This window comes from Protopterus annectens, chromosome 5.part0 (genome assembly GCF_019279795.1).
Source record: "Protopterus annectens isolate FY-2018-M chromosome 5.part0, PAN1.0, whole genome shotgun sequence".
Classification (NCBI taxonomy): Eukaryota; Metazoa; Chordata; order Ceratodontiformes; family Protopteridae; genus Protopterus; species Protopterus annectens.
In genome coordinates, this window is record NC_056735.1 from 1651542351 (window position 1) to 1651556850 (window position 14500).

The 14500-nt window shown below is 42.1% G+C and overlaps 1 protein-coding gene across 1 annotated transcript in view; it reads right to left on the minus strand.

The window, feature by feature from the left end:
* Positions 1–14500, minus strand: part of TTC3 (tetratricopeptide repeat domain 3) — a gene marked incomplete in the record, with an annotated part of 2769029 nt that overhangs the window by 1757963 nt on the left and 996566 nt on the right. Inside the window, 1 exon segment of the mRNA XM_044072025.1 lies at positions 5853–6122. Coding sequence (XP_043927960.1) covers positions 5853–6122 — 270 coding nt within the window.

Here is a 14500-nt window from a genome sequence, read left to right on the forward strand (position 1 = left end):
ATGTCTGGCATACAAGGCGGTCTCAGACTGAGCCTTGATGGAGTTGCTGCATATCCATAAGTCAAACTCCACTCGCGCAACCCACACGCCAGGTCTCAACCTGGTCTGTGACATTAATAGAACTTGTTGGTGGGACAAATTTGTGTCCCAATGATTCCCTCTTCTGTGGGACAGACTTCCTCTCCATGTCAAGCAGAGCACCTCACTAGCCCTCTAAGAGAAACCTGAACGATTGGATGGGAAACAGAAAATATACCCCTGCGATCCCACCTGTGTCCCTGCTGGACAGGGAAAACAGGTGCTGACTTTGTGGGAACATGGGTGAAATTCTTGGTTAGGCTTATAAGGGCCTCCGGGCTAATAGTCTAGTAGTGTCCTATGAACCTGTGAAGGGACGAAAGTGCTTATGAAGCTGTGCGTTTCGATTTGGAAATAAATACTTATCTTTCACGCTTTGTTGGATGTTCATTTTGGGACTTGTCCCCAGCATATCCTGTTAATATTGCAGGCTAGGTTAAGATCCTTAGAGGGAGTGAATCTTGTCACTGGATTTGCAGATGTGCAGCACCTTCATCAAGGCAGGGTCTGAGACTGCTCTGTAGGCCAGAGACAAGTCACCTCTGAGCAGTCTAGACGATATTAAGTTGATATGGCCTTCAGTCTGTCCGTGTAGGTCATGTGTTGTAGGCCCTGAATTTTCTTGGCAAGAAACCTCTGAGGTCTCTCCAGTTGCTACAGATGTCTTGGTGAGGTACATACAGAAGGGAGCACTGTACTCTATTATCTGTCTTTTGAGAGCAGAGTATAGGGGAGCTACAACCTCCTTAGCTTTGGATGTTATACCTTTGCTTATGAGGTATGCAATGTAGAAGACCTTCCTTACTACTGTGGACACCATATGATCAAAATTAAGGCTGCTATCAACTTGCATTACTAAATCTCTCACCACTGGGTTTGAACTTAGGGGGATATTATTAATGTTGTAATTAGCAAAGGTTTCTCCTTTTTTGAAGGTGATGAAAATGCATTTTTTTGCACTTAGTTTAAGTCCATGGCTTTCACATCAATCATTTGTCTGTGTAGGCTTATTTTGTAGTATGTTGACATCTTTGAGGGATTCGAAGATTGCACCCAGTTTGCAGTCATCAGCAAACTTAGTAAGCCATAAGCCATCTGTTTTCACCTGGATTTCTGAAAAATGGATACCAAACAGCGGGGGCATAGCACAGATTCCTGTGGAATACCACTGGCAACAGATCTGCTAGTAGAGTTGGCATCCCCATTTTTGACTGTGTGTTCTGCCTGAGCCAGTTGGCAACCCATCTTGTGATGTAAGGGTTAATTTCCAGCTGGGTGAGCTTCTCCAGGGATGCCTGAGTGACAGATTGTGTCAAAGGCCTTGTCTAAGTCAGGATAGGCAGTGTGAACCATTTTGCCTTCATCCAGGGCCTTAGTGACATTCTCGAGGAAGTCCATCAGGTTTAGCAGGCAAAATCTGCCCATACCAAAGCCAAACTGGTTCATGTCAAGAGTCTGAAGGCCACCCATATCCTTGTTGATGAGATCCATAATGATGCTCTCCATGGCCTTGCAGAAACAGCTGGGTAGGCTTATGGGCCTATAGTTCCCGGGGTCGGTTCGAGTACCTCCTTTGTGCAAGTGGATTACAGTTGCTGTTTTCCACTCAACTGGGACAAAGCCAGTGCTTAGACTGAAGAGCATGCACAGCGGTTCCACTAACTCCTGTTTTAGACGATTTAATAAGCAGTCTGGGATGCTGTCTGGTACCACAGAGGTTGTTTTTGGCCTTGCAGAGTGTGGCTATGATCTGCTCTCTGGAGAACTTAGGAAGAGGACTGGTGACAGTTATGTTATGGGGTATGACTGGTGGGGACAGGGGAGTTAAGTTTTCACCAAACCTGTCCGCTAGCAGGTTGGCAATGTCCTTAGGTTCAGTATGAGTAGTACCATCCACAGCTAGTTCAGCACAAAGCTGAGCCTTCTTTTTAAATTTCGGATGTAGCTGAAGAATGCTTTACTATAACAAGGGATGCCAATTTATTTTTGTAATTAGCTTTACAGGACTTTACAAGATGTCTAATCTGCTTGTTTATGCTTTGCAGGGAGTTCTTCATTTGCTGGGACCATTCCCTGTTGATTTTGACAGCAGTTTCATTCTCTAATTGTATAACCTATTTTTGCTGGATGTCTACCGGGGTGGCTTACTTTTCATGAGGATCTTGATTTGATCTGTTCCAGTATGGCTAAGTCTAGACATTTATACAGATACAGGAAATTTGTGTACACCTCAGTATAGGGGACATTGCTTTCAGTGCTGGTAGGGGTGTTTGAAACTACTGATGCTATCACTCAGTAGGCTTTGGAGAAAATCTTTAACTTTTTTGCTCCTGAGGGTATGTCAGGTACAATCATTATTTCGAATGAGACTGATGAACTATCGAACTTTACCAGGGAGGGCCTCACACATGGAGTGGTGCAGTGAGCCCCTATGTTAGTGAGCACTACATCAAGGATGTTAGAGCCCCTTGTGGGGGTGGTGACTATCTGGTACACAGCATTTGTGTTAAAGTCCAGGAAACTTTGTGCAAGCGTGTTTGTGCTCATATATGTTACCCAGTCAATAGAAGGATAGTCACCAATGACCAGGGTATTTGGCTGCACTGAGACTGACTCAAGTAGGTCCAGGTAGTCTGTGTGGTTTTCGTGGTTAATGGTGGGGGACCTGTAGCTAACAATGAAGTGAAGGGGTGGGGTGGGGTGGGGTCTTTCCTACAGCTAGTTGGACTTGGAGTAACTCGAGTCTTGTATTGTTTAACCAGTCTAGAGGTCTATATGTCTTTAATGAAGATGGATATTCCTCCTCCCTTATTTTTTTCATGTTCATTGTGTGGCATGAACGTGTGGAAGGCATTGTAGTCCTGGAATCATGTCTCTGTGACTGCACAGCAGACATCAGCATCTTCCAGGGTGAGAAGTGCTTCAAGTGAGTGCAATTTCTGATTCAGATTCATAGCATTAGGCAGCATAACCCCGAGTTTGTTTTAGGAGGATATTTTTGTGTCAGGAATTTTGTTCTTATGACATTGCCTAAAAAAGGCATTATGGGGGAGCAAGCACCTTTGCCAACAACCTAAAGCCTACAGGCGACAGGTGAAGACCATCTCTGGCAAAGCAGTGTGGTCTGTCGACCACATCATATCAAGCTGTCAGATACTGGATCTCTCTGGACTGACACCAGAAGCTAAGCCAATTGCTTGAAGTCAACCATTTTTTGTTTGTATTGTGACATCATCCTGGGCGAGGGAAGAATGCTGCTTAGGGCTAGGGACATACCTGCCTGGGACACACAATCTGAAAGCTCCACTGTCGCTCTTCATATAGTTCAGTGATGTACATCTCAAGTCAATCACTCCAACATGGACTATGACAGAGTCATAACAGTACTTGTTGTTGAGAGACTTGAGGCTTGTGTGACGTGGCAGATTCTGGCACCAAACAGGCAGCTGACTGTGACCTTGTCCAGCCTAGTGAGGGGGACATCTGTGTGTCTCACTGTGGAGTCACTTATCACCAAGACATTTGGTTTAGATAAGTTTTGTCTTAGGCGTTTATTGGGTGAAACACTGATGAGTGTGTTATGTGCAGTGGGTGTTGTTGGGACCGTATTGTGTGCAGAAGTTTTGCACTTGGGAGGTTGTTGCTCTTTTCGTATATTTCTAGTGAGTACTTCCATCTATGTGGGTTTGTGTTGTGTGCTTGGTATGTGTGGGTGCTGACAACCTGCTTGGTGTTTGGTTTGTTACATGACAGAGAGAGACAGCATTGATTCCAGACTTGTAGTACATCTCTTGCATATTGTATTTGCATGTTTTAGGAGTAGTAGGTTGTCTGTACCCGTGGGGAAATCTCTACTCATCACAATTTTTTTTTTTTTTTTTTTTTTTTTTTTAGGTACAGGTCTCTCTCAGCATTACCCTTCTATAAAAACAAATAGTACACAAATGCAATGAGATGAGCAGCTTATGATTTTAGTGTACACCAGTTTAATTCTCCACTTTCGTCAATCAAAGACTTTTTCAGAAATGTATTATCTTTAATAAGAATTAAAATACATCCTTGTCCAATCACAACCTTTAAACAATTAATCACTTAAATATCTAATCAAAACCTGAAAATCATAGCACAGTGATGGCAAACCTTTTGGGTTCAATGTGTCAAAACTTTGGAAAATGCCTAACTTTACTCTGCTTGTGTGCCACCCCCACCCCCCAAAAATAAATAAATTAAATAAAAATAAAACAGCATGGCTCTCAATAAATCAGGATAAATCTCAACAGAATCAGGGACAAATCTAGGAATAAGAGACATGGATAGTTTTAAACTACTAATACTATTATCTGAGACACTGACAGAAAAAAATGAATGTGAATTAATATACATCTTCTGAAGTAAAATTAGTCTATAAATCTAATTACTGTCATTAATAAAAAGTTGCCAGTTTTAGCAGGGATTAAGAGGGACAGTTGAGAAGAATGTAAAAGAGCACACAGCTAGAAATGCAAACTAGTTGCCCCTTGCAGAAGTGTAACCACTAAGAGAAAACAATGGCAGCACTACCCTTTGCAGACTCTATCGAGAAAGTATACTGAAATAATCTTCGAGGTTAATAACTTCCTTACCTCTGCAACAGTGTTGTTGACCTGGCTCCTGGCACAAAATAATTCAATGCACGTCACACAAGCAACAAATGCAAAAGCAGTTTCTTTGGTAACTCAAGTATTAGTAAACGCTGGTGGGTCACCCAAAATGTCGTGACGCGTCACTTTTGACACGGGTGTCATAGGTTCACCATCAGTGTCATAGTATAACATTAGTTCATACCTTTATCCTTCTGTCTTTTAGAAAATACTTACTTAATAGTTTTGTTTAAATCCAGAGACTCACCTGCTGTAAGTTTTATTTGCCACTCAGTTTATTCCTTCCCTAACCTATTCTTAAAATCACCATCCCATAGGTCTTCTAGAACCTGCTCGAATACAAAACAAAACTTCTTACACTTATTACAAACACAAGTGTGTTTAAATGTGTTAACGTCTTTACTTTTAATAGAATAAAGGTGGTCTTTAATTCTCTTACTTAAGGCTCTGGATGACGATCCTACTTAAAATACCCGGCATCCAAAGCTCATACTGATGTAAACCACCCCCCTAAAATTGCAAGTAAACCGTCCCATTACGGCAACTGTTTGTTCTACATGGTCTAAAACAATAAAAGTTTCTTCACAAATATACCTGTAAATCGTACACATTCCGCACGCAAGTTCCTTTACTCCTGCCCTTCCATATCTGAAGTACTTCATGCTCTGAATCAGTCAGTAGTAATGATTCTGAGAAAAAGTCCATGGATGCTTGGTAGAAAAAAAAAACTGAGGCTGCACTGCTGATATACGATTTCAGAAGAACTGTCTCCAAATGCTTTGCTAAAATTTGTTTTATTGGATCCTAGCAATCCAAATGTGTACATGCCTGCCTTATGAGCCTGTTATACCTGTGATGCAACACGAATGAAAATGCAAGTCCCTTGTCCTGAGTAACAGCATCATAGATGAAAATACTAATCAATGCTGAGAGACAGGTCATCTAGCCTGCATCATCCACATCATACAGCCAAGAAAATTATACATATTCACTGCCACCCTATTCAACAATATGGCTGTTGGATTCTACTGTAACCACATATGAAACACCTACACAAAGTCCGTTAAAATCAATGAGCATAAACAGAAAACATTAGATTAATTAAAGCATTACATCAGTATTCTGCAAACTTACCCATTAAATCAAAATACTCATCTAAAGCATGGTGCAAGGATGGAAAAGCTTCTCTTTTCTCTTCTAGCATCCATATAAAGTTGAGCATTATCTCAGGTGAGGCGTGTTGGAAATATTCTAGGATTCCTTTTGTAGAAATATCAGTGTTCATGTTCATGATATCTGGCTTATTACCATACTTTGCATCCCACTGCTCAATCAACAGAGTGAAATTTGACTCTTTTATACATTCCCAATATTTAGAAAAGAATGTCTGTGCAGCCTGTAAACCTAAACATAAATTGTTGAAGTTAAACAAAATGTAGTTATTTTTAATATATATTTAAAAACAGTAAACATTTATTGCTACAACATTCAATCAGCCAATACAAAGAATTTATACATCACCACTCTGTCAGGAAAAGGTGTTAAAACAATTTAGGCTCAATAAAAACTGAAACAAAAATCTTTCAATGTGCCCAGAGTGCCCTGATGCAAGTACTCATGCTGTGCTCTCATCAGTATGCTCCAGTTTCATATTCTCCTATCACTTGCATCCCTTCCTAAAAGCTTTCATCATGGGTTTCAATACAATTTTTTTTTACTCTGTATAACAATGATTTTTGTTAACTATGTAAGGGTCAGCAACTTCAATTAACTATAAGAAAAGCACAGTTGCGTAATTCCACTTACCTGTAATATTAGTTGTTCAAAAAACACATAGCTTTACTGGCATATTGGTAGTAGTGCCCAATACAGTCCATCAAAGCTCAGAACACCTCCCACTTCCTTTCTGTGAGGGCAAAGAACCAATAACTGGCAGGACCAGGATAGCCCTTCACATTCACAGACAGAAATCTGTAGGGGGATGGTAGGAGGGTACTTGCCAGTAAAGTTGTGCATTCTATAAATATCTACTGTGACAGGTAAGTGGAACTTAAGCAACTGCACTATGTTCAACAAACACACTGCTTTACTGACATATGGATAGATTCCCAAAGCTTACCCAAAACGGAGGAGGAAGGATAAGGGCCCAGCAGCCCCTGCAGAACAATCCTTGCGAAGCCTGTTCTGGATCTAGAAGCAGCATCCAGTTTGTAGTGCTTCATAAAGGTATGGACAGAGGACCAAGTTGGTGCCTCCTGAAGAGATCTAGAGTCCACTCCTTTCCAATATGCCATAGAAAAAGAAAAAGCCGTAAGGGAATGTGCCTTTCCATGGTAGGTGCAAAAAAAAAAAAAAAAAAAAAAAAAAAAACAGAGGACAGCCAATGTGCAATGTATTTCTTCCTAAGGAACTTTGCTCTGTCAAATAGTAAATGAGCTGCCTATGCACATCCAAGGTATGAGGAACATGTTCTCCCTTATTATTAGGTTCTGGAAAGAACTCAGGAAGATTAATAGATTGACTGAAAGCAAATTTGGAGACCACTTTTGCATTGTAAGGAGGATTAGTGTGAACCACAACTTTATTCCTCTAGAAAATCAGGTAAGGTTGTCCTATAATGACAGCTTGCCACACACAAACGCGCATTGCAGATGTTAGAGCAATAAGCAAAACAGTTTTCCACTTTAAGAACTTGAAATCAGTATCAACTGCCTATTCAAAAGGTGGTAAGGCCAATTTTTCAAGAATATAATTTAAGTTTCATGAAGGAAGAATTTGTTTGTGAGGGGGGTCTTGTATCCTTTCAGAAAATGTTTTACCAAAAGAGAAGAGGAGGATGATCCACTGGTAGACAAGCAGAGATGGATGCTAAATGCACCTTACTGGGTGCAAATGACAGGCCATCCTGAAGTACCTCACACAATTATTTCAAGGTCATAAAGATATTAACTTCATTGGATGCTCTATTTTCATTTAAACACCACTTAGAAAACCTCATCAATTTGTAAATGAAAGATTTCTGGCATACTTTAATGCCTGATACACCTCCTAATGGAACAGTGCCTGAATGGAGTCAAGTTTGAATCATCCAGGCCATCAACTGAAGTTTCTTTAAATCAGGGTGCACTAGTCACCCCTAAGACTATGTGAGCAGATCCGGTGTGTGCAGAAATCTGTGGCAATTGCCCTTGGTAAATACCATTAACAGGGAGAATCAAAACTGCCTGGGCCAATAATGGACCACCATAAAGATCTTACGCATTTCTCTCTGAATTTTCAGGTACCATGCAAATCAGTGAAAGGGGTGTAAAACACATACAGAACATTCCTGTACATACAAAAGAGAATGCATCTGTCTTCCAATTATGGCTAAAAGGATGTCTAGAACAGAATTTTTCAGCTGTTTTGAAAGGAGATGAATAGATCTATTTGTGGCATTCCTCACATCTAAACTAGATCCTGGGACACAACTGCCTTGAGCTTCGGCTCATGCTGGTCTGCCCAGGATAAGCTAATCAGTCTGCCACAGTGCTCTGCTCTGATGGCATGTGTGATGATAGGAGGTACTGCCAGCCATGCCAAAAGTAAGGCAGTAGATGTATGACTTGCACTAGCACAGCTAGCTGGAATTTTGTAAATAATTATATGCCATTTGTATATCAAACTGATCTGTACAGATGCTTGTGCTGTAAATGTATTTGTAAGGTCTGCTTGTGTTAAAATGTATCAAAAGTGCACCCTGCTGTAATGAAAAAAATGTACATGTATTACTGTAACTGAATTAAATGGACATGTTTTAATAGAGGACAGTGGAACAGCGAAGGTTAACAAGTTAGCTTACTTTAAAAAAAAAAAGATAAGGGAAATGTAAATGAGCTGATAAACCATTAAAACAGCACCACACAGTACTGAATAGGACTGGAGACGGTGGGTCTGGAAGAAGCCTTTATTCATTAGCTCAGTAAAAAGAGAAGAAGCCTCAAGCACTGCCACAATATGTGTATTGTACCCGTCTATGCTAAATTCCTGTCTCAGCTTCAGAGGGGGCTACTGTGAGAATCTAGAGTCAGGTGACCAGATGAGGTCATTCTGTATGCCATCTTCTTGGCTATTATATTTTACAGGGAATAATCTCGGAGGATGGAGTATTCTGTTTTTGGGAACCTGACTAGAAAGACTGCTCACGTATTTCACTGTGCTTTGTGCTATCAAGCAAGGTATTAGGGAATAGTAATTTTCCTAGATTCAGTCGGAAATATAGTGAAGCTTAGTTCAGATATTGTTTTTCTTTATTTGTCCGAGTCTGTCCATCAATCTTCTTTTCAATATTTCCTGTGATTTGAACTCTGGTTTACTGTGAATATATATTCAGTATTTTCATGCTCTTGTATTATTAAATATATTTAAAACTTTTACTGTAGCTGACCTTTGTAGAAAGTATTGAGTACGCTTATATTTATTTGGTGATGCTGCATGGGCCATTCCAGAAGGCCTAGCTGTCTTGGTCAGCTACTATCATTTGCATTTGTGTTAATATTACACAGTATAGTTGGACACCCTTTGTTAAGGGCCTTAGAGTATCTGATGGCAGTGATAACTACCTTATACTCTGGGCAGAAGGGGCACAGGAGTCCATGCCAGCCTTTCCCAGGTGTGTGTGTCAGCTATTTGGAGCAGGGACACAAAGCACTGGGTTTACAGACAGGGTGTTGGAGGTCTTGGTTTGGACACTCAGTTAAGGACCTAATCCTACAACTGTCCCAGTAAGTAGTCTTATTGATGACCTGAAGGGAGAAAGACAGAGATCCAGACCCCGGACTGTGTGTGTGCCCCTGTGTGCTCTTAATGGAAACTGTGCTTGATGCAGACAGGTCTGCATCTGGAAATACTGAGTGCATCCATTTGTATTCCAAGTGCATGTCCCTCTACAGTGTCAGTGGGGAGCATTCACACTCCTTGATTACTGGCCCAACGTGGGTGCATCACATATTGGTTGGCAGTGGTGGGACCATCACAAGTCACAGTATGCATGATGACTGAAGAGTCAGAGTACTAAGAAGCCTACTCCCAAGCTACAACTACCAACTGGGACACTGGGCAAGACCTCATACTTTGTTTGTTGCGGTACCACAATACTATGGTGCTGTCCATAATCACTAAAAAAGGAAACAGAGTCCAAAGGTGGTGAAGAACTTTGAAGGTGTGAATCACTGCCAAGATCTCCTCGACACTGATGCGTTTCCATGTGTCCTTGGGCCCAGCAGGGGGCTTGCAGTTGAATTCCTATTCATACAGCTCTCCAGGAAAAACAGACAAATCTGTCTGGACAGACTGTACTGACAATGGAGGAGAAAGGAAACCCTGGATTGATACTCAACTGACCTCTCCATCACTGCAACTCTCATCTGACGAAGGGCAGCAGTGGCAACTGGGATGTCAAGGAATGGGGATGCTAGGTCCAACAATTGAGGACATACCATTTATTCTCTCATGTGAGGATGGGACAGTGGTATCATGAGAATCATGGACACCATCAGTTCAAGAACTTTTAGGAATTCTCACCCCGAGATGACATTCCTCTTGCAGAATTCCAGAAACATAGGCTGGTAAGATAGGACCTTGTCTTTGGGCAGAAAGGCCACTGTCTTGGGGTTAATCAAGAACCTCAGAAAGACGAGTATCGCTGAGCTTGTCAGACATGACTTTTGGAGGCTCAACTCGAACCCTATATGGGAGAGTAAGGTTGAGACCTTCTACAGCAATTCCAAACACTTGGATGCAGACTTTGCACAGATCAGCAAGTTATTTAAGTATGAAAAGATGTGAATGCCCAGAGTCCGATAGTGGGCCACCACTGGAGCAAGGCACTTGGGTGAACACTCGTTGTATGTACGGCCCAAAGGGCAATACAGAAAACTGACAGTGCAAATTAGATGCAACAAATCTCAGATATCTCTTAAACTGATAACCAACGGGGATATGATGGGAAGCCTTCATGTTCAGGGTCACTATGAAGCAGTTGTCCAGCAACCAAAGAAGCACTGCCTACAGGGTGAGCATCTTGAACTCCGGGATCTTGGCAAAATATTTAAAAGGGTCCAAAGCTGGCCTTTATGACTACTCTTTTTGGGAAGCAAGAAAATTCTGGAGTAGAAACCTCTCATTCTGCCTGAAGGAGTAACCAGTTCTATGACCCCTGAGCTACTAGAATTCTACAAGTTGTCCATCTGGATGGATATCACACCCTTGGGTTAGTAGTCCTGAAAAGCCTGCAATGCCACGAGGACTGCTCTCATATCCAAGACATTGCTGTGAAGGTTGACCTCTAGAGGTGACCAAGTACCTTGAACAATCCTTCCCCTCAAAATGCTTGTCCTTCTTCCTTCAGAAGGGAAGTGGCCATGGTCACTGTGGTCTTGGAAATTGATGGACAAAAACATCTTCCCTCTGTTACTGATGGGGAAGTTATTCACCATTTAATATGGTCTCAGCAAATTTGTGTGAGGCAAATTTTGGCACAGAGGGGGTATATGTCCTGTGACCACTGCAATGAGAGTCTCCACTATAACACTCTCATAACTAATATGATGACACAGCCCATCAACCTTAACAGACAAATAATCAATCCTGCTTGAGGAAGGGGATGTTGAACTACCTAAGAGGCCATTATTGGTAAGGACCGTACTCTGGCATCTGGAAGCTTGACAGTTTGAAGAAATTCACTGATATGACATCCGACAAACTCTGTTTGCTGCATTGGAGGCAGTTGGCTTTATGTTTGTTTGATTTATTGTGATCCCCAGTAGATGTGGAAGATGGTGAAGTAGCAGTTAAGAGCCAACCATCTAGATATGGTAAGAAGTGGATCCCCTGCAGTCAGAGATGAGCTGCTACCACTGCCCTAATCTTCACGAACACCCAAGGGGCTGTGGTGAGGCCGAAGAGCAGTGCTCTGAAATGAGAATTACTGCTCACAGCTCTGCATCCTTATATGACAGTAGGTGTACTGGAGATCGAGAGTAAATACAACCATCCTTTATCAACAGAGGTAATATGGAATATACCATGACCATCTGGAACTGGCTCACAAACTGAGATGGCTGAAGTCAAAATTGGCCTGAGTTCCCTGTGTTCATCAGGACTAAAAAGAACCTGAAATAATGTCCAGATCCTAACTGGTTTGGGTGGGCCTGCTGAATGACTCTTTCTAGCAACTTTGAAAGCTCTGTTGCTGCAGACTCCAAATGACTGGGTGGAACATCGGGAACCTTCAATTTCTTTTCTGGAGGGTACAAAAAGGGGATGGTGCCACCTCTGTCGATTATCCCAGGAATCTGATGTAATGTTTTGTGGGTAACCCTTCTACAGCACTGATAGTTTTTTCAGTGAAGGGACCATGAAACCCCTGATTATGCAGTCTGCCTCTGCTCCTGGCCTCCATCTCTGCCTCAGGGGAAAGGGTCCATCTCCATGAGTGTCTTGGTGGTAACCCTGTGATTTTCTGAACCACATCTTCTTACCACCCTTTGGCTCCTGGAATAGGTCCTCTGTAGAGTGGAGTAACAGTTTCCCATGGTAGACAGGGTCTTAACCATCCTGCTCACTCCTAGTAAGTGTTTCTTTAACCTTTTGACTCAACAAGGGTAGAGCCATCAAATGGGGTATTAATAAAAAACATCTTGAAACTTTCCACAACATCACAGAGATGTGTTCAGGCATATCAATGCTTTGTAATGCCAGTATTTGCTGCTCTAAGTGTAGCATCTGCTGCATTAGAAAGCAGGCACATGGCCCCATTGGAAATGGACTGCAGGAAAGACCACTGGGTTTCCATTGCTTTTTTTTTTTTTTTGAGCATTCAGTCCCAAGTTACCGGAGAGGGACTTGGAATTCTCTTTAGTCAGGTCCCCCTGTAAACGAGTCAAATGTGCAAGGTACTGCAGCGACTTTCACGCTCAGAGCACCGAAGTGCAAGTCCATTTCCTCAATCTATCCAACTCCCTTGAATTCCTGTTAATGGGATGAACAGAAGAACTCACCTCAGGTATTATTTTTTCATGGCTGCTACTATAACCATGCCATCTACTGATGGCCCTTTAGTTCAGTTTCCTGTCTTTTAGTGCTACTAAAATTCTGTCAGGCTTTTTGGGGATAGGTCCACTACTTCAGGGTCCCTCTATGCACGTTGTGCCACAACATCTATAAGGGCATCTGTGGGTGGTACCACCCAAGATGCAGAGTAGCCAGTAAAAAAGCCTTGAGGAGCACAGATTCCGCTCAGTAAGTGGTTTAGCCCCCCCCCCCCAATTTCAAGTCTAAGATGTCACCAAATGTGACGTCTTCAAGGGGGATCTAATGGAGCTTTCACCTTCATTCAAATCTGTCTTTTCAGTGACAGACACTGCAGAAGAGTGTTTCTGTTTGTAGTTCTGTTTTCTAGGACCTTGTCTTTAGGGTACCACTGGAGATTGATCTGAATCACACTGGGAACTTGAGTGTCAAGTATCCTCCACGTGCCTATGTACTGACTATCCCCGTTGATCAGAATGAGAGGAGCAAGTCACAGGATCCACTGGGAATGGGGATGGAGCCATGGGCTCGAGGCCTGCACTTGTCTACTTGGCCTAGGAAAGATCCATTCAACAGCCTTGAAAGCAGATCCCATGATTGGAGCAAAAGAAGCATTTCCCCTATCCACAGCTTCAGGAACTTTACCCGTCTGGTAGAGATCGGCTCCAAGGAGTACCTCAGATAGAGGCCACAAGATGAAGAAACAGCTATGAAAACTTAGTAGTCGACTCCACCACTGGGAACCCAACACTGATACCTTTTGCTCTGAGACTCATCTTGATCTGAAAGAATCAGAGTTGAGAGAGCAAGGGAGGCAGTCAATGCTGAAGTGCCTCAAAATTTTGTACCTGACTGAGGTACACTAGAAGTGCTCAGACCTGTGGGAACAAAATCCAAGGAAAGAACTGGTACCAGAGAAAAAGGTGAAGGGTGTTGCTCATCCTTCCCTAACATAGTGAAAAAACAGGAGGGGTATTTCATTTAGATGCTTTAATACATAAAAAATACATCAGGATGGACAGCAGCATCATAATATACAACCAAACTGGCTATAAGACAGACCTTACATACATACATGCTTACATCTCAACCGCTTACTACAAACTGGCAGTTAGACTTGTACGTGCTCAGTATTTATACACTTGTGCAGGTCCTTGGATAGCTTCTTAAAAGTACAAACAAACTGATCTACATCCTCCCTCTTAAAAAGATTACCTTTTGTAAAAACAATACTAGAGTTAGACATGCATTACTACAGCCATTAGAAACTAAACACAATGTTCATGTCCAAGTTGCTTCACATCTGTTGCAGGGTTTAGAGATGCGACCATATCTCATAACAGTCTAGACCAAATTTAGCAACATGAAAAGTCTGCGGTGCACAACTCATATCAGGAATTTCTGGATTCATCACAGGACGGGAAATGTCCTCTGGAACTTCCTCAGGAATTGGAACACCAGACAACTCATTTTGAGATAGAGAGTCTTTTTCACAGGTTATGTGCTGTGGCACAGGCTCAGACACCTGTCTCAAATGCTTCCAATGCTGCCTGAAGACTACTCCTTACGATTCCACAATGTACGATCTCAGCTCTGGACAAATACTTTTCATGACACCAATCTGATCATAACCTTTGGATGTTTGCATCCTTACTTCTCCTCATAATGGACTGAGCAGCTTGCTGGTTTTATCATAGTAGGATGTCTGGGTT